The 20,379-nt window shown below is 43.2% G+C and overlaps 1 protein-coding gene across 9 annotated transcripts in view; it reads left to right on the plus strand.

Moving 5' to 3' along the window:
• Positions 1–20,379, plus strand: part of DTNB (dystrobrevin beta) — a 361,871-nt gene that overhangs the window by 48,777 nt on the left and 292,715 nt on the right. Inside the window, exon 1 of one of the 9 annotated variants that reach the window (XM_074991535.1) lies at positions 3,511–3,546. The exons of 7 other annotated variants lie outside the window; for them this stretch is intronic. Coding sequence is in view for 1 of the 2 variants with exons in the window: in XM_074991532.1 (XP_074847633.1) it covers positions 10,951–11,032 (82 nt within the window). In the remaining variant the exon portion in view is untranslated. Of the gene's footprint in view, positions 1–3,510; positions 3,547–10,947; positions 11,033–20,379 lie in introns of those variants that run through there. One more of the 9 variants, XM_074991532.1, reaches the window with a different exon arrangement.

The raw sequence follows: 20,379 nt of genomic DNA on the forward strand, positions 1-20,379 counted from the left end.
CTGTTAGGCAGGCTTCCTGTTGTGGATATTCTTAAATCAATCTTGCTGCTTGCCTCTTTAGGGAGGAGTTCTTCAAATTCCTATTTGGCCTTTCTAATTGTACTTTCACACTTGACTTGTCAGAGTTTACCCTTTCTATTTTCCTCACTAGGATTTGACTTTCCATTTGTAAGGGATGACTTTATGCTTCTAAACAGATTTTTTTTTTACTTTGCTGTTTAGCTACGGTGGCAAATTTTGATCCTCTTCCAATTTTTTCTTTTAATTTGGGGTGTATGTTTAGTTTGACCTCTATTGCAGTGTTTTTAAATAGTCTCCTTGAAGTTTACAGGCAACTTGCCCCCTTGACTGTTCTTTTCAATATCGACAACAGGCTCTGACATTTCTTTGTAGTTCCCCTTTGTGAATTTAAATGGTACTATGGTAAGTTTCTTTGTTTCCCCACCCTCCAATAAGAATGTTAAATTTAATTACATTGGTCACTATTATTGAGTCATTCAGCTGCATTCACTTGTTAGACTAGATGGTGTGTTCCACATAGGACTAAATAGAAGCCTCTCCTCTTGTGTGTTCCAGGATTTGACGCCCCAAGTAGTTGTTGTTTGGTGTGCCTAGAAATTTTATTTCTGCATCCCTTCCTGAGGTGAAATGTTTCCAGTCAGTATGGGGATAGTTGAATTCTCCCATTTTAATTAGGTTTTTACGGGGGAGGGGATATTGTTTCTCTAATCTCCTGAGAATTTCAGGGTCACTTATCACTGTCCTGTAGCAGGCTATCCCTACTGCTGTTCCTAACTGCTAATGATAGTACGTCTATTTAGAGATGCCATGCAACAGTGTGATAAGTTTGAGGTTCTTTATTTTTTGTCAACGCTTCCTTTCACGTGTAGAGCCACTTCCCCACCAGTATGACCTACTATGTCATTCCTATATATTTTGTACTCTTGTATTACCAGATCCCAATTGGTATCTTTGTTCCACCACATTTTCGTGATACTTAACATATCAATATCCTCATTTAATGACAGGCACCTATCTTAATATTTTAACTTCTAGCAATGATATAGTAGCATTTGTATGTTTGTTGGTATGTTATTGTCTGATGGGATGCCGGTGAGGGCCAGGGTGAGGAGCCAGCAGGGGGCTGTGGGCGGCGGGGGGGTGTCCCAGAAGACCCAGAGGATGAGGCAGCTGTGTCTTTTACCTAAGGAGCTGATTGAGAAATCCCCTCTTTTTCCTCTCTGACAAACCTGAAGAGGACCCCAAGCTGCAGCCTGGAAGCAGAACGTGAGGCTGGTAAGTTACAGTGGACCCCTCACCCCCACAGTCAATATTCCCTCTTGCTCTGGTGTTACGTTGTTGATTTTAAGCTCCATTCAACCAAGAAATATCCCTGAGCAAGACATGGCTATGTATCAATTATTTTTATTGATTTCTAATCAGCCAACTGAATAATAGTGACTTAAGTTATGTCTTAAAAACAGATTATTGGAGAAAGGTCACTGTGCCCCTACGCATGTACATTTCTCTGCAAGCAGTCAGCAGCAATGATCCTGGGATTAAGTGAGAGCAAAAGGGAGCAGGTGGATTTACCAAATTCCCGGTTGAATATAGGACAATTGTAAAATACTTAGCTTATCTAAACATAATTTTTCCTGTCTCTATCCTGTGAGTCTTGCCTTGCCCACACTGAAACATTCTGCACAAGTTGCGGTAGATGCATGAGTGAGAAGGATCCCATCTGGCAGGTGGATAATCACAGTGTGGCGTCCCTTTGCAGTGAGGAAGTGAAGTGCTTGTAGTACTGATGTGAAACTTGCAGGAAGACAGTACAGTTACAATATCTTTCCCTGTCTTGTCGCCTTGATTGGACAGAGGAACAGGATTTTATAGTGATGCTAAAGGTATGGATGAGGCTATGCATTGTTTACATCTGCTTTTGCATGAATACTTCATGTTTTAGCTGAGAATATAGGCAATTTCCAGTTGAATTGCCTGGTAGTCTGAGAGTATAGGTCTTCAGATTTCTGGTATAGCAGAAACTCCAGCTGGTCTTTGAGGTTTGGTGGCAGTTTTGCAAATCTGCTTGGTTCACCTTTAAAGCTATCCAAATCCCTCCATTCAGCAATATGTAGAGGGGTGACCAGTAGCAGAAATATCTTTTGCATAGGTTCTGGATGTTCTCCACTGAACTGCAAAACCACCTCTTTTTTGTTCTAGTATCTTGAAAGCTGCTGCTATTTTCAGAGTGTTGGCTAGCCTTTATAGTAGAATGCATACTGATAACATAGCCTCTGAAAGGAACTGTTCTTTTCCCGAAGCCCACCCTGCTTTTGAGACACTAATTAAAATTTAACTATTTTAAAACACTAGACATTTTTCTTGCCTATTTGCAACCTCTGCTCTTCTTCCAGATGCATGTAAAAGTTCTCTGAGAACCATGGATAGTGTAATAGTTACATTCATGGTGTGATGTGATGGGGATTACTCAGCTTCTTCCAAAGGAGGAAAAATGCTCCTTTTGTTTTTGAATTGGCAGGACTTTTGTCTTCTGAGAGAGAGATCCTTCCATCAGGAAAACAGGCGCAACGTACCAGAGACGACAGAGCAGGTGGAGGACAACTCTGGAGTAATTCCTGAGAGGGATGGACAGAACGAACAAGGAACAGTCTGAGCTGCTTAGGGCATGAGTGGATTGGGCTCCCCAGTAGGATGGCAGATTGGTGAACTGCTTCATGGAGCAGGAGGCAAGCCAGAGGAGAGACTCATAGAACTGGTGATCAGATGAGTTCGGGGGCTCCTGGCTCCCATTGCATCTGCATCTCTGTTAATGTCTGCCACCTTCTTCCCCAGATGGTAACTGGGATATGGCTGAGCCAGAGAACCTAATCCCAAGTGACCAGAAGGAGACCATGAAACTTTCAGGATTCCTGGGACCATACCCTTAATTAGTACCCAAACCACCATTCCCCAGGGACGACTCAGAACATCCTGGAGGGGAAAGATAAGCCTGCAGAGTCCTGGAACCCCCAGCAAGTGCCCACCCCCTACTCCTGTGCTGAAGCTGTTCTGGGTTCTTAAGAATAATTTTCCCTGGTTGCTGTTCCCCCTTTGGCAGGGGGAGACCAGGGAAACTGGTGCTCACATGGTGTTTATGGATTCAGTCCCGTTATATTTTAAGTATTGTTGGTTTACATTCCTTTTTAAAAAGGGTATTACTAACACATTCAATTTAGTACTTGTGATAGATGTTATTGTTTCCTTGACTTTTGTCCCACATATGATGATCATAAGATAACTTTAAGTTTGGGATTGGTCCCCACAATTCACAGCATGTGAATTTCAGTGGTGTAACTTTCTGGTGCCACTACAATGGAAGCGCTTTTCTGTCTGAACTCCCCTCTTACTCTGTTCAGAAATATCTGAAGTCTCAATGATGTGTGAATATGAAGTGGAAGCGCAATTAGCGTTCTGTGCATGGAGAAGCTATTAGTTCTTGGCGCAGCAGAACACACAGCCTAAGTGTTCTAGTGCTGAAGGTTCAGTGTAAGTTCCTCTCATGGCTCCATAAAGGTCTATTTTATCATTAAGAAGTTTCCCGTTCTAAAGCCACTTGTCGTTATCCTGAGTTTCCAAAATCATGTGGTCCTATAATACAAAGTCCTGGCTGGGATGATTTAATTGGGGTTGGTCCTTCTTTGTGCAGGAGGCTGAACTCCGAAGGTCTCTTCCAGCCTAGCATTCTATGATTCTGTACTTACTTGTTCTCCTGCTTCAGAAGTGATGGTCCACTCTAAGATTAACTGTGGTGATTATTGGCATTCACAATTGCTATACCATATAAACTAAATTATTTGTCATTTACCGTCGAGGTTTGCAGTCTGTCAGATTTCCTCTCAAATTCCATGTGTTGTCTTGCTGAACTGTATAATGGTTTATCCTGTAATGAGGAGGAGCAGAACTGCCTCATCGTACCTTTGCTCTGTCTTTCACACACTTTGGCAGGGAACAAAAGTGAAGGGTGACATAAGGAGGAGCTGCAATTGACAGATTTGTGAAAGTGGGGAACAGTAGCAGAAACAGAGCAAAATAGTTTTTAGAGTGTCTGCCTGCTTGCACAGAGCCCTGGAATACCACCCCTGAAATGATAACACTGATTTACCAATACCAGTGTGGATGTGGGTAAACACATTTCCTTAGCATTCTATTTGTGTCCAAATAGCCTCTGCCTTCCTCCTGGTAAGTGGACTTATGTGGACACTTGGCACAAGTATGGAAAGCATGCATGAGCATGTTTAGTGACCAAGTATGCATGCCAATTTAGACATAACTGGTACTGCTTAAGAGAGAAATATTTGAAGGATTTATTTTTCATTTTTCCTTCAAGAGCATAGAAAATTCCAGATCTATATTAGTCATTCAAGAAATCATACAACAACAAAAAGACACTTTCCTAAGGGGAAAAAGTCTAATTAAAAACCAATCTAATTATTTTGCTTCCTGAAAACAGTTTTTCTCTGTCTGTTGGAAATTATTTTCCTATTGGTTTTATTAAAATTAATCATGACTAATTATCCATATGTGCACTCCTGTATTAGTTCAAAAGCCACCTGGTGTTGATTACACCCAGGAGATACCTTCCCATCATGACGTGACTCTAGTGGGGCAAGTAAAAGCAATGACAAAGAAGGCTTAGAAATGCCTGCTTTTTTACACACTATAACAAACAGGTCATGTCATTGCTGGTTATTGCATCTTAGCTGAAAGTAGAGGAGGGAGTTTTAGTGCAGAACCCTGCCTCCTGACTCTGTTAAAACAAAATTTCATGGCTGGAGCACATTCTTCTCAAGTTTTCCTTATCTTGTTTGGCATATTCTCTCTAATGAGCAAACTACACATTTCTTTATACTAAAAACTGAATTATTTACTGTGCCTTGTGCCTAATTAACCATATTTTTTATTTCTATTGCCTCAACCCAAACATTGAGAGTACTAGTATTTTTAAGGGTTACTACAAATTCTTAACACAAATAACTCTTATTTCTCAGTATGTCATCCTTTTCACATGCTTTAGTGCAGGTGTTCTCAAATTTCATTGCACTGTATCCTTCCTCTGACAATAATTACTACTACATGAACCCAAGAGGGGAGATCGAAGCCTCCGCCCACTTTCTCTCCTTCAGTCTTGCCACCCTGGGCAGGGGAGCCAAAGTCTGACCCCGCCCCCCCACTTCCTCAGACGGAGTGTGTGTGTGTGTCAAAGCTGAAACACTGAGGTCCTGCAGCCTGAGCTAAGGTGGGCCTAGGGCAGAAGCCCTCAAGCTTTGGCCCCTGCAAGTCTGTGGATTCAGCCCCTGCTGAATTCAGCCTCTGCAAGTGGATTCAGCCCCTGCAAGTCTGTCAGGACTTACAGTCCCATTAAAATGGGGTTGAGACCCACTTTGGGGTCTGTGACATTATCTGATTAGAATATGGCTATGCAAATCATTCATTACTACTGTCACGTAATTGCAACAAATCTTATGCATAGAGGGTCAATAGAAAGAGTGAAGCAGCTCTCAGTCTAAATAGCCCAGAATACACCTTTAGATACCTGTTAGAAAAATGTGTGTGTGATAATTAGGGGTATTCCATGCTGGTGAGCTTCAGCTTAGAAATACAGACCTGTTAGGAAAGTAGAGGTAATGCTAATTATATGTGTTTACTTACCTTGTTAGGTGTTAACCATGTGAACAGACAGTTCCTGTCTGTCACTTTAGCTTTTGATCAAGAGAGCAAATGAAATATGAAGTTAGATCACTTCTTGGGTGAAATAAAATCATTGTCTGTTCCCTTAAAGTTTATCACTGTAGTAAGTACAGGCCCAGGATGAGGCCTTAGGCCTGAACCAAAGTAATGGTCAAAACTTTGGTAACAGAAAGCAAAGTGCAGCTGTGAGCTAAAGGAATGCATTGCTTTCACAGAAGTTGGCAAGTAGAGGGTTGATGTTGCATTTTGCTCACAGAAGTTGGCAAGAAGAGGGTTGATGTTGCATAAACCTATCTACCTAGCATGTTGAAATAGGAACATGGTACCAGAACACCCGACCCTGGAACATTCCACAGATAAAGAACAGGCCGACCCATCCCAATGACAGGGGCAGAAGGGTAATATGATGGATAGAGTTGTTTTGTTCGAACCAACATGTACAAGGTGAGAGGCGGCACGTGACTACGTAGAAGGATTGTACCTCAATACGTCAGGAGAGATGTGTGAATTGTTTGTACCTGTGTATAAAAATGTACTTCTGGGATGTGGTCTGGGTCTGGCTGAGGGGGCAGTGGAAAGTCCCGCCACTGACTGAGCCGAGTCCATTGACCGTGGGTGCATATTTGTAGTGTGCCCTGACTTAGACTCAAAAATCTACAGGGAACTACTATTGTATCCAATACGGCAATAAACCTGGCTGACGTGCCGTCGCACCTTACTAGACTCTGTGGTCATTGGGGGTTGTCCTCGGGTCTGCTGTGTCAGCTATCTGCAGATAGCTGAGGCAGCACACAGAGGGAACACACGCACGCAGCTGAGTGATACATTGGAGAGAGCAGAGCACCACGCTGGTGGCAACTCTGACAACAATCACAAACTACTTAATGGATAAATTATCCTTTGTTTACCCATTTAGGTAATTACCAGGGAAGCAGGACAGAGTTTTTCAACCTTTTTTTAAAGTACCTCTTTTAAAAAAAATCTCGTGTGCGTGCATGTGCGCTTCCCTAAGGATATATGTACCACTGATTGAGAAACATGGTGCTGGGGTAATTTGAGGTCTTGAAACAAGTGCCATTCAACCTTTCTAGGTGACTGTACCTTTTCAGGAGTCCGATTTTGTTCTGCATACCACCGTTACACCTCACTTAAAAACTACTTACAAAATCATCATGCAAAAATCTCACAGCAGATTACTACTGAAAACTTGCTGACTTTCTACCATCTGATTATCAAATCAATGAAGTGGAATAGAAATAGCGTACTTACATATCAGCATAAGGCGTATGAAGCAGTAGAAACAAGTCATTGAATTTAAAAACTGGATATCTTTTTAAAAAGGCATAACTCGGAAATTAGATTAATGAAGAAATTAGTCACTTAGCACAGATTCTCACTCTCTTATAAAGTACCCCTTTAAAAAAATATCCCTCTCCTCCTCTCGTGTACCCCTAAGGGTGTGCATACCACCAGTTGAGAAATGTGGTCCTAAAGTAATCTGAGATCTTGACACAAGTGCGTTTCAACCCCTCCAGATCACTGGATATTTTCAGGGGTTAGATTTGTTTTGCATATCACCAAATTTCTTTTGCTTCATTGCTGCTAGTCAGTGTGGGGGCGTAAGCGCTGATGACTGTAACATGGTGAGAGGTGTTGAAGGGGAAATGGAGCTTGATCAGATGCTTACTGATGCAAGTTGGTAGGTCAGGAAGCTGGTGCAGAAGTGATGTCTTGATGGCAAGTCCCACTCCGTGGATTCTGTCTTCGTTTTCTGGCCTACCTTTCCAGAAGAAGGTATAACCTCCTTTTGGTTCGCAGATGGATCCTTACTCTGCCAGTCTGGTCTCCTTCAGGGTGGCTGTCAATGTTATAACATGCTAGTTCTTTTGCTGTGAGGGCTGTTCTTCTCTCAGGCCCCATAGCATTCTCCCTGTCCAAGAGGGTGCAAATGTTCCATGCTGCAAATATCTTTTCTTTTCACTGTTTTTTGACCACTGTGAGGGTAAAACTGCCAGCTGCGACATGCTGGCCATTTTGTTTGGGACAAGAAATTTTTGGGACACCTTTTCCAGTCCCCTCCCTCATTTTGAAGGTGAACAGTGCTGTTCCTAAAAAGGCCTGATCAGTTGCCTGGGATGCTGCCGAACTCCTCTGTCATCCTGTGGTCAGAGTCGAGTGACTAAAGTCCACAGGCCACCTATGTGCAGGTTTGGAGCTATGACTTGCAGTGGTCACTTCCACCTGTCGCTTTGCACCTCCACCATCACCACAGGACTTTGAGGTAGACAGAAATGATGAGAATGTGCAAAGAACCTGTGTGGGAGAATGTTTAAAGTGGAAAAGCTGTTGCACAGGGGCAGTTCCACTCTGTCGACCTCGGAAGCCTGGTTACAGTGGTACGAAAAGTCATCACGGCTGGAGACTTCCTAGGCTGCAGTGGATGGCCATGCCATCTTTGGTGCCTTGTCATGCCCTTCGCTTTCCACAGAGTCGTGCAGAACAGCCTTCCTGGTCATTGGATGTTGCTGTTGATCTCATCCATCCAATCGCCAGGGACGATTTTGCATGCTGGGATAGGCAATTCCCTATCTCACCACAGGTTTCAGACCTGCCAGCTGCCCTCACCTGGTTTAGCCTGCCTATTGAAACAGTTTATAGGGTGTGGCTGCTACATGCTACAGCTTCTTGGAGCCACAGGTGAGAGGTGGGTGCCAGGTGGGGACCAAAGGTGCATGAACTGCCCCCAAAGAGACACGATAAGACCCCACACCGTGGCTACGTCTACACTAGCCCCAAACTTTGAAATGGCCACGCAAATGGCCATTTTGAAGTTTACTAATGAAGCGCTGAAATGCATATTCAGCACCTCATTAGCATGAGGGCAGCCGCGGCGCTTTGAAATTGACGCGGCTCGTCCCGACGGGGCTCCTTTTCGAAAGGACCCCGCCTACTTCGAAATCCCCTTATTCCCATGAGCAGTTGGGAATAAGGGGACTTTGAAGTAGGCGGGGTCCTTTCGAAAAGGAGCCCTGTCGGAACGAGCCACCCGGCGGTGAGCTGTGTCAATTTCGAAGCGCCGCGGCCGCCCGCATGCTAATGAAGTGCTGAACATGCATTTCAGTGCTTCATTAGTAAACTTCGAAATGGCCATTTGCTTGGCCATTTCGAAGTTTGGGGCACGTGTAGACACAGCCCAGAGGTGCTATCCCTCCCTGGACATTGAAGCCATGATTCTGAAAGCCCAGCTTCTCTGGACAGGACACGTCATATGAATGGAGGAGTCAACAATCCCTAAGCAACTCCTCTATGGTGAACTCTCCCAGGGCAAAAGAAATCAAGGTAGGCCTCGCAGGAGGAAGAAAGACTGCGTGAAGGCCAACATTGCTCATGCTGGTTTAAAACCAGATCAGCTAGAGCAGCATGCAAAAGACCGAACAGGCTGGTGTGCTGTCGTACGACACACGTGTGACAACTATGAAGAGCAGTGATGCATATGCCTCATTGGTGCTCGTGAGAGGAAGAAAGCAACAACAGCAGCTGCACCAACAGAACCAGGACAATTCCTTTGCCCCCACTGTGAATGCCCAGGCGGTTCAGAGCTTGGACTCCTCAGCCACATGCGAGTCCACAGCCTGTGCAAGCTCAAGACATCATAGCTGGACATGACAGACTATATACTACTACCACCAAGTTACGCTTCACTTAAACTACTTACTTATAAAAACATGCAGAAATCTCAGTGGACTGCTACTGAAAACTTGCTGACTTTCTACCATCCTATTAGCAAATCGATGAATTGGAATAGAAATATTGCACTTACGTTGCAGCAGAAGGCATATGAAGCAGTGGAAACAAGTCATTGTCTGAATGAACTTTTAGACTGCACTGACTTTACTACTGTTTTTTAATGGAGCCTGTTGTAAAACCAGGCAAATATCTAGAGTGGATGTACCACCGGCATACCTAAGAGTACCCCCAAGGGTATACATACCCCTGGTTGAGAAACACTGACTTAGCATAATAAAGGAAGGATGAGGCTTTTAGATATAGTACAAAACGGTGTTAAAATATTATTATCTAGGGTGCAAATTCAAGCATTCTAATGTTAGCTGTTTTCAAGTTTGCAATATTGCCCACTTGTGTGTCCAATATGATTGAGAAAAGAGTCCTATAAAACACTTACATCATTTTAAAACATATATACATAGAAAGGGGCACTAAGATTGTATGGACAACTGTAAATCTGGCATTTTTGTACATATTTTTTATTTTCATTTTTTCAAAGGGTGAGAAGGGTTAAAAATTTTAACCATCATGCATTATCCATGGGATTGGAGATTTCAACCCTTCAATACTGATTTCTTCTACTTGAGTTATTGATATTAAGGACAGAAGGAACAATTATGATCGTGTAAATTATACACTGTTTGACAAAAGGCCAGAACTTCACCCACTAATTTCTTCATTAGTCTAATTTCTGAGCTATGTCTTTTTAAAAAAGATATCCAATTTTCAAATTTAGATTTCTAGTGATGGAGTTTCGAACAAGTACCTCACTAAATTGTTACAATTATTAATATCCGGGTTGTTAAAAAATGTTCCCTCTATTTTTAGTCCAATTTTGTCTTCGGCTTCCAACCATTAACACTTGTGATTTAAAAAGCAGACTACAATAACTGTCTTTTTTCTATATACTTGTAGATTGTGATCAAGTGAGCTCTTAACTTTCTGTTGGATAAGATAAATAGGTTAAGTGATCTTTGGTCTCTCACTATCAGATGTCTTCCATATCCTGAACCATTCTGACAGCTAACAGAGAGTTATCTGTGTTAGTCTGGACTCCAACAAAGCAAAGCAAAACAAAACAGTCTTTTTGCTGTTTTGTTTCATTCCGATAGCTCTCTTCTGAACCCTTCAATTTTTAAGTCGTCTCCAAAGAATTCACATCACTACTGGATATCATGTTCAGGTAATTTTCTCACTAATACCATACACAGAAGTGATGCCATCTCCTTAATTCTACTTGTTACTCCCCTACTTACACATCCAAATATTGTTTGCTGCTTTTGCTAGAACACTGCATTGGGAACTCATGTTCAGTTGCTCATTTATCGTGATCCCCAAGTGCTTTTTCAGAATCACTACTTTCTGAGAGAGCTCTTCATTTTAGAGTTGTAACCTACATTCTTTGTTCCTAGATGTATGGCCCTGCATAAGACTTCATTAAAAACACATGATTCTCAGATGAATCTGTTATCAACTGAACTGTCTCCATCATTAAACAGTAAGCAAAATTTGTCAGTAATGATTTTGTATTTTCTTCCAAATTATTGGAAAAAAAATTCAAGAGCATTAGGTTTTTCTCAACTTTTCTGGAACTTGCCCAGTGTGGAAGTTTAGTTAAAATCATCATTAATGGATCTGAGTGCTCCTCATCCAGGTGCAAGTTACCCAGTGTGGCAGATTTAGTAGTGTGATTCATTTAATATTTGCAGTTATGCATCTTCCATAGTGGTAATGAAATATAAAATATTTTGTTATCATTAGTAGACCTATGAGGAGAGGCTGAGGGATTTGGGCTTGTGTAGTTTACAGAAGAGAAAACTTAAGGGTGATTTAATAGCAGCCTTCAACTTCCTGAAGGGGAGCTCTAAAGAAGAGGGTGAGAAACTGTTCTCCATGGTGTCAGATGGCAGAACAAGGAGTAATGGTCTGAAGTTGAAGAGGGAGAGGTGTAGGTTAGATATTAGGAAAAACTACTTCACCAGCAGGGTGGTGAAACATTGGAATGTGTTGTCTAGAGAGGTGTTGGATTCTCCATCCCTTGAGGTTTTTAAATCCTGGCTTGACAAGGTCCTGGCTGGGATGACTTAGTGGGGTTGATCCTGCTTGAAGCAGGAGGCTAGACTAGATGACCTCCTGAGGTTCCTTCCAGCCCTATGATTATAAGGAATAAGTAGGACTGCTCTTCAAACCTCTTTGGACTCAGCCGCATGCATCACATCTGCAGGCATAGTCATGAGACGGTCTGTATGGCTACAGCCCTCTGGCCTCCCTTTTGCAGTCCATACTTTGAGGGCTCAAGTCTGTTCTTGGAGCAGATGGACTTGAGGCTTTGTAGCCTGAAAGACATCAGGGCTACAATGAAATTTCTAGAGAGGCACACTCTGGCTACCTAGAGTAGGCTTTTCAAGCCTCAGCGGCAGCAATGGCAATGCCAGTCATTCCTTAGGCAGGAATTCTTTTCCCTCAGGGCCCAGAATAGGCGCAGGCTATCCAGCCAATCAAGCTGGGGCCAAACCCCTCCAAAAACACGTTTGAGGGCTCTTTACCACTTGTGACTTTGGACCATTCCCCTTGTTTCCCTCTACTGTTTATCCCACTTACACTGTTTGTGGTCCCTTTATAAACATTGGGCCATGTAGTGCAGGTGGGTTATGCCCTCCAGTTCAGTTCTTACTCTCCATCTCACTGCCCTTCCCTGTCCTTCATCCGGGAACCTCCTCATAATCAACTCCTTCCGCAAGAGGTTCAGTTGCTCCTCACTATGGTGGCAGTGGAGGAGGCTCCTCAGGAGCTAAAGACCAAAGAATTTTATTTTCTGGTATTTCCTAATCCCAAAAGCAAGGAGAGGCCTCAGAGCCAGATTGGACTTCCATGGTCTCAACAAATTTATGGTAAAGTTGAAATTCCATATGGTCTCTGAGCATGATTCTCTCTTCCTTGGATCTGAGGGATTGGAGTGCAGCCCTCAACATGACACCTACGTCCATATCAGCATTTGCCCAGCTCTCAGGTAATTCTGTTTGTGGTCAATCAGGAACACTATCGATTCACCATGCTTCCATTTGGCTAATCCACAGCTGCCCACATGTTCACCAAGTGCATGGTGGTAGTAGCAGCCCTTCTCCACAACAGACAGATGCAGGTGCATCGTTATGCCAATGATTGGCTGCTGTGGGGAAGCTCTAGGAAGCAGGTGGAGTCAGACTAGTCAGAGATATCGTCTGCAGACTGGGGGGACTCCTCAGTGTAGAAAAGTCAATGTTTATTCTGACCCAGAAAATAGGATTCATAGGGATGGTGCTGGGCATGGTGCAGGCAATAGCAATCCTGCCAGAATCCATATTGCAAGCATGGTGCAGATCTATCAGTCACGCTTGTGGTCATGATGAGGTACTGCAGAGGGTTGCTTGAGTCTCCTGGGGCACGGGGCTCTTCCCTCTTGTGGTATGAAGGCTTTGTGGTTAAACAACTGGAGCTCTGATGCTCTCAATCTGTGAGGGAGATATTTCTGGACAGTAGGAAGCCCTCCACTAGAACTGCATACCGAATAAGTGGAAAAGGTTCTTGTGGTGTGAAGAGAGACACTTTCCAAGACCTCCATCTTTTATTCTGGGCTACCTGCTAGACGTGAAACAATGGGAGCTGGCACTGTCACCTAGGGTACACCTTGTGGCTATCTCAGCATGCCAGCCCCAGGAATCAGGGTACTTGTTTGACACACTCAAGATAGCATACTGCTGTAAAGGTTTAAAGAGACTGTCCTCTAATTCACAGCCACTTGTGTCTGCTTAGGGTCTCAGCCTGGTGCTATTCAGGCTCATGGATCTGCCATTTGAACCATTTGTCACTTGCTTCCTGCTCTGCCTTTCTTGGGAGGTGCAGAGCCTAGTAGTCATTACATCAGCCAGGAGGATTTTCTGAGCTGAAGGCACTTTGGAACTTCCTTGTATGGTCTATATGCAAAGTGTAACTCAGACTTCACCTGGCCTTTCTGTCCAAGGTAGTGCCTCAGTTCTTCATGGGGTAGACAACGGTCAATATTCTTCCTGAAACCACAAGCCAATTTGGGACAGCAGAAACTGCATACCCCTGGATGTATAAAGAGCTGTAGTGTTTTAGCACACAAAGACCTTCAGAAAATCAACTGAATACTTTATACCTGTAGCTGACTGGATGAAGGGTCTTGTTGCTTTTTCACAGTGTATCTCCTCGTGGCTCATGGACTACATCTGTACTTGCTTTGACCTGACCAGGGTCCCAGCTCTGGCAATCACAGCCCACTCAGCAAGCGTGCAAGCCTTGAACTGTTTTCTTGGCTCAGATGCCAATATAGGAGATCTATAGAGGTCAATCTGGTCTTCGGTGCACACGTTCACCATTTATTACACTATCAACCAGTAAGCCAGGGATGATGCAGATATTGGAAGAGTGGTTCTCCAATCAACAATTCCTTATCACTGACCCCACGTCCACCCTACCAGGGGAAAGCTTGGCAGTCTTCTGATCGGAATAGACATGAACCAAGCACTTGAAGGAAGAAAAAAGTTACTCACCTTCTCATAACTCTTGTTTTTGAGATGTCGTTTGTGTCCTTTCCAACCTTCCCTCCTAGCCAGCAAGACAGAACCGAAGGGGGAGAGGTGAGGTTGGCAGGGTCATATATGGAGCACAATAAGGGCACTTCTCTAGCGGGCTCCTAAGGGAAAGTAGTTCCTGATAAGAACAAGGAATTACAAAAGTGATTCCTCTCTGACATCCATTTCCAATGTCTGACAAACGGAGGCCAGGGACACCATTTCTACCTATCCTGGCTAACAGCTATTGATGGACCTAACCTCCATGAATTTATCCAGTTCTTTTTGAACCCTGTTAAAGTCCTGGTCTTCACAGCCTCCTCTGGCAAGGAGTTCCACAGGTTTACCATGTGCTGCATGAAGAAAAACTTGCTTTGATTGTTTTAAACCTGCTACGCACTATTGCCATTTGGCGACCTCTGATTCTTTTGTTATGGGAACAAGTAAATAACTTTCCTTATTCACTCTTTCCACATCAGTCATGATTTTATAGACATCTATCATATTGCCCTTTAGTATCCTTTTTTCCTAAGCTGAAAAGTCCAAGTCTTTTTAATCTTTCTTCATATGGCACCCACTGCAAACCCCTAATAATTTTTGTTTCCCTTTTCTGAACCTTTTCCAAAGCCAACATGTATTTTTGAGATGAGGCAACATCTGTATGCAATATTCAAGATGTGGGTGTATCATGGACTTCTATCCCTTTTTTTGAATGATTCCTAACATTGTTTGCTTTTTATGACTGCTGTAGCACATTGAGTGGAAGTTTTCAGAGAACTGTTAACTGTGACTCCAAGTTCTCTCTCTTGAGTTGTTATAGCTAAATTAGTCTCCATTTTGTGTGTCGTTGGGATTATTTTTTCCAAAGTGCATGTGATTTCTGTGCATGTGGCACACGTACACTTGATTGGAATGTATGTAACACATCTCAAAGGAAGGAGAAAGGAAGCGACTGGTTTTCTCACCCTTTTTAAAGTTAGATATTAGGTTTTCCCTTTTGCTGTCCTCTGGTACCTCATCAGTCCTTCATGAACTCTGAGGTAATTGCTAACAGTTCTGAGCTTGCTTCAGCAGACATTCAAGTGCCTTACTGTGAATTTCATCAGATTGTGCTGACTTGAATACATCTAACTTATCTAAAGAGTCTTTTTCCCTTGTCTACAGGGGAAGTAAAGCAGAATCTCAAACTGAGGAATTTCTTGATTTTTGCGCTGGACTTGAGGGAGCAAAGTAGTTGCACAGTCTTTGTCCCAGCTATGGCTCACAGTTTCCCCTCCACTTGTGTAGGATTAGGCTTCTCAGCTAAATTTGCTCATTTGTCCTTTGTCTTTTTGATTGACCATTCTCTGTTCCTAAGCACCCCCCTCAGTGTACATGTACATTGTAGAGAGTCGAAATAGTCTAAAGGGGAAGCATAGAAGATGACTATCTACTTTGCTCCCGATGCCCTTTAAGAACTCCCAGTGCATAACCTAAACACCAAAGCAAGCACAAATCCCACACCCCCACATCCTTCAAGATACAACTTGAACTCCAGAGATCAATATTACAAATACATGAATCCCAGTAGAGCCTTCTTAATGTACATACTACTTGTTGAGATCTCCCCCAAGAATGGGAAAGATCTTGGAAAAGGTAAATCAAAAATTGCTTTTTTAAAAATCCATCTGTGATAGCCTTGGGAATGTGAATATAACTGCCTGTTGTATTTTAACTCTGCTCCCCCAGCTATGGCAATTGCAGTGGTCAGACCTCCTAGTATGGAGCTATTGTGAATGGCTGAGCACCTGGCTAACTTGAAGGGAAGAAATAGAAAGCTTGGGATGAAATGTTTTGAGACCTCAATGCAGACCTCCATCCCCCACTTAAAAATAATAGGAAGCTAGAAGTCTGAGAGGAAATTACATGGAGATAGCAGCGAAAGTGTTGTAGTAATCAGAGACAGCGTTACCATGGCAAAAGTCACTGTACAGAAGGCTATTCTTGTGTCCACAACTCTTGGGGGGCAACCCAGAATCAGAATGTTCTGCTGAATACATGCTGGTGGCAGGCAAATAGGCAATCCAGTGTCCTCAACCAGGACCCAGCCTTTTTCTAAGATTCATGGACCATAGGGAGTACTGAGAACACCGGCATATGTTGCCATTTATCCCTACTGAGATGTTCTACCAGAAAACATTCCCCACTCCCCCACTCCAGCTGAAGCACGAGGTAGTGAGAATAGTTTTATTTGGGAATCCAGCTCTTTTAGACATGTAGTGACCCTGATACTTTGAGCCCCAATGCAAGATGACCCTGAAAAGTCAAACAAGAAGAAACAGAGGCAAGAGCTATGCCTGCCTGTGAATTGGATCATCCCCATTCTTGTTTCACCCTCTAGTGCACAGTGTCCCTTTAATTAAAACAGAATACAATTTTAAAGGTTCATTTCTGCTTGTTATACAAATTGTTTAATAAAAAACATTAAAACTTTTCAAACTAATTTGGTAAAGAATGGTACACAGAAACTGTAAATTTTCCATAATCCCTAGATTTTTATAAAAGAATCAAGGCACAGACACAAGATAAAATAAGAAATGCCATCTGTATTGCTTATTTGGTGTATGCAAGCCAGTCAAGCTAAGTTTCAGTTTTCTTAACAGCTTTATTGAAGGTCTGTAAAAGATGCTGAAATGTTTATCTGTTCCCACCTAGATAATAGTGGTGCTCGTTTCTGCACGCTTTCAGACCTGAGATTAAGGCCAGGTCTACACTAGACTTTAAAGTTGATTGTAGATATGCAGTTCCAATTATATAAATTGCATAGCTGGAATCAACTTACAGTAGAGCCCCGAGTTACACAGAGGTTGCATTCCTTGCAACCCCTGCATAACTCAAATTTTGTGCAAGTTGAGGGAGACAGGAACTAGGTGGTAGCCTAGTTCATGGATCCCCTGGGCTTTCAGGAGCCAGGAAACTGACCAGCCCAGGAGGGCTGGTCAGTTTCCTGACTCTCAGAGTAGCGGGGAGTGGGAACCGGGTAGCAGCCTGGTTCCCATCTCCCTGCCACTCTGAGAGCCAGGAAACTGACCAACTACGAGCTGGTCAGGTTTCCAGGTCCCAAAAGCAGTGGGGAGCTGGAGGAAGCTGGAGAGAAGCTAAGCCACCACAGCTGTCTGCTGCCCTGGCTCTCCCACGTGGGGGAGCCCAACAGGTGGCGCAGCATCTCCCCAGCTGTGGGAAGCGGGGGAAAAAGCCCCGGTGCAGCCTCTGTCTGCCCACTGGTCCCCCGCCAGCAGCAGTGCTTCTCTCCTGCTTCCCCAGCTGGAGGAGCCTAGTGGCTGGTGCAGCTTCTGCCAGCTGGGAGAAGCTGGGGAGAAGCCCTGGCACAGCAGCTGGGGGAGCCCGGCAGGCAGACAGCTGTTGCAGTGGGGTTTCTCTCCTGCTTCCCCTCGGGGGCTGGAATGCTTTCCATGTGCACTTAACTCGCCTTATTGCAAGTTAAGTGCAAATTGAAAGCACGCATGCTGGGGAATTACTGTTATCTACAATCCACTTACCTGGCCATCCTTACAGAGGGAGGTCAACAGGAAAAGCTGTCCCCATGTCCTCCCTTACTACTTAACTGTTGACACCTGAAGGTTTGATTTCGTGCATCCCTACTAAGCGTGCTGAATCAAACCCCAGTAGATTGACCCTGACTAGGTAAATCTTCTGGGTAGTGGAGACATACCCTATAGCAGTAAGCATCCCAGCTGGTACTGCAGGGCTAGTGCTACATAGATCTTAACTTTCCTTTGCCATTTTGAAATTCTTTTGCCACTGCTGATCGTACCATTTCTGTGGAATGATCATTTCCCACTAATCAATGCTGGTTTCCTGAGTCCAGAAATGGCCGTGTGTTATATGAAGCTGCTCCTGAAACAGTTCCTGTAGTAGCAGATACTTGGTGTCATCCTTGCCCTCCTCTTTCTGCCACTAGAGCTGCTGCTGCTGCTGCTGCTGCACTCATATTATCTGCTTGGTGATGCACTCTGAAAAGATCAAAATTGAAGACACCTGGCTTCAGGAACTCAAGAAGTCCAAATAACTTCTGTGTATTCGTGGCTGCTAGTGCAATAGTACAACCTATTATAGGGTCCATGCTGGCTGTCAGGAATTCAAAAATGGTGCTAACCCTCCCAGAAAGAGGAGGCGTGGGACAGAAGGAGAGTAGAATCATGGAATTACTTTATTTTGACTGTGTAAGTCCCAGAATTCCACAGGCTTCTGCTGCACATCCCATAGCGCAACGCAATCAACTCTAATACACACAGTGTGCACAACAGCAAAGTGAAGGACCATGGGATACCTTCCCAGAACACCATGTATTTAGGGGACACAAAGCCCCCCCAATACCTAAACAAAATAATACAAGTGTCTCAACGCAATGTGAACTAAGTCCTGCATATCCAGGGCTTTAGTTATTGTTCAGTCCTGTATTGCGGGCCCAAAATATGACATGCTCATTAGCACCTAGATAATCCATCAACTTCAGTTATCAATTTATCTTTATCTGTCTCTCTCTCCTAAATAGAAATATCCTGGCTTGATTGAAATGCTTTTATGTGGTACTGAAGTTACAGGGCTAATTATATTAGCTGGGAGCAGCAGAAGGCTGTTATTCCAGAAGGAGATGGGTTTCTGGGTGCTTTGATTAAGGGGAGTGCAAACTGGTAGGCATTCTTCTGATCAACATGTCACCCCCAGATAGGGTGGGATGTGATAGATCCAGGGTTAAGAGTGTGGAAAGCTGGTTTGTTTCTATTTCCGGGTGTTTCTATTGCACTGCTTATGCTGTTACTGCTGCTGTGTTGTCAGCAACACAAGTCCATCTCTTTATAATGCTCAACTTCATTTATACTAGGCACATTTCCAAAGCTGCAAATGGAAATACTGAAATGGAGAACAGTTTTGTACATACATGGATAGAAGGCTGTATACGAGTTTATTTTTATTCAGAAGCTGACCTGGTACTTATTTGTTTAGTACCAAACGAGCTCAGCATTGCAGAAAAAAAACTGAAGAGAAGCCTTTTCTGATTCCTGATCACAGGCCAAATAGAGAAGTTAAAAGTACCCAATGAAGATAGTGGCTTTGTGTGGGAGGCTTTCGAGTTCTACCAAAGCTTTAATTCATGTAAGGTACTTATGTGGCCATACTATGAGCACACTAGTTTTTATTCTATTTTCCCGCAAGACGCTTCTGAGAAATAGGAAGTGGTGGCGTTCTTATTTTTCAGATGGCCAAGTGAGGAATGGAGAGGCTTGGCTATGCCTAGACCTTTGCAGCTATTTTGGGATACAAATGTATCCTGAAATAACTCCATGGTGTTCTGTTTCTGCTACCCCTTGTCATGAGAGGGGTAGCGGAAACTGCAAAATAGGCCATTTTTTTCAAACTGTGGTCCCGTTTGGATGGCATCAAGCTCGAAATAAGGTAACTTGAAATAATTTGTGCCATGTGTTGCACAAATGGTGTAAATTGTTGTGAGTTAGGGCTATAGTCTGAACGTAGCCTAAGGACTTGCTTTCCAGGAAATCTGGGGCAGAGTAGGGAATTGAACCAAGATCATTGCAGTCCCTGGCTAGTGGCCTGTCCACTGGCCTTGTCTTCTTTGAGCATAACATTACAAATTTGACACTAATAATAACAGATTTGTCATCACTGCTGAAGGTACATGTTATAATGACAAGATGAGGGGACTAGAATGGTTGAAGTGTTGTTTTATAAAGGGAATCCTGCCTTGTACATTATTAGGAGGTCACTGTGGAAAGAGATGGACAAGACCCTGTAAAGCATATATCATTCAAAGATCAAAAATGTTTTTTCAATAACTAGGGTGCAAGTGCTGATGAAGCAACAGTGAATAAAAACCTTCACCTCTTGGAGTGCCACATACATTGAATTAGAGGATACTCCTTTAGTGTCCCTGAAATAATTGCAGATGATGGATTTTCTTTATCGTTTTCCTTAAAACTCGAAGAGCACTCAGATCTAGCAATGTCAAAGCAAAGGCTGCCTGCATGATCTAAAATATGTGCAGGGCTTAGGCTTTGCTACAAGGCATGCACAGAACAAATCACAGTTGTGACTTACAAAGAGAGAACTTAGATTAAAATATGACGAGTTTTGAGTGCTTCATTTTGCAATCTTAATTTTTTCCAGGAATATATGTACTGTAGTTTAACAACTCTTAAAGAACTAATAGAACATGATTAGATTAAATGTTCAGTATAACCTGATTTTTTTG

The sequence above is a fragment of the Carettochelys insculpta genome, chromosome 3, assembly GCF_033958435.1.
Source record: "Carettochelys insculpta isolate YL-2023 chromosome 3, ASM3395843v1, whole genome shotgun sequence".
NCBI lineage: Eukaryota > Metazoa > Chordata > Testudines > Carettochelyidae > Carettochelys > Carettochelys insculpta.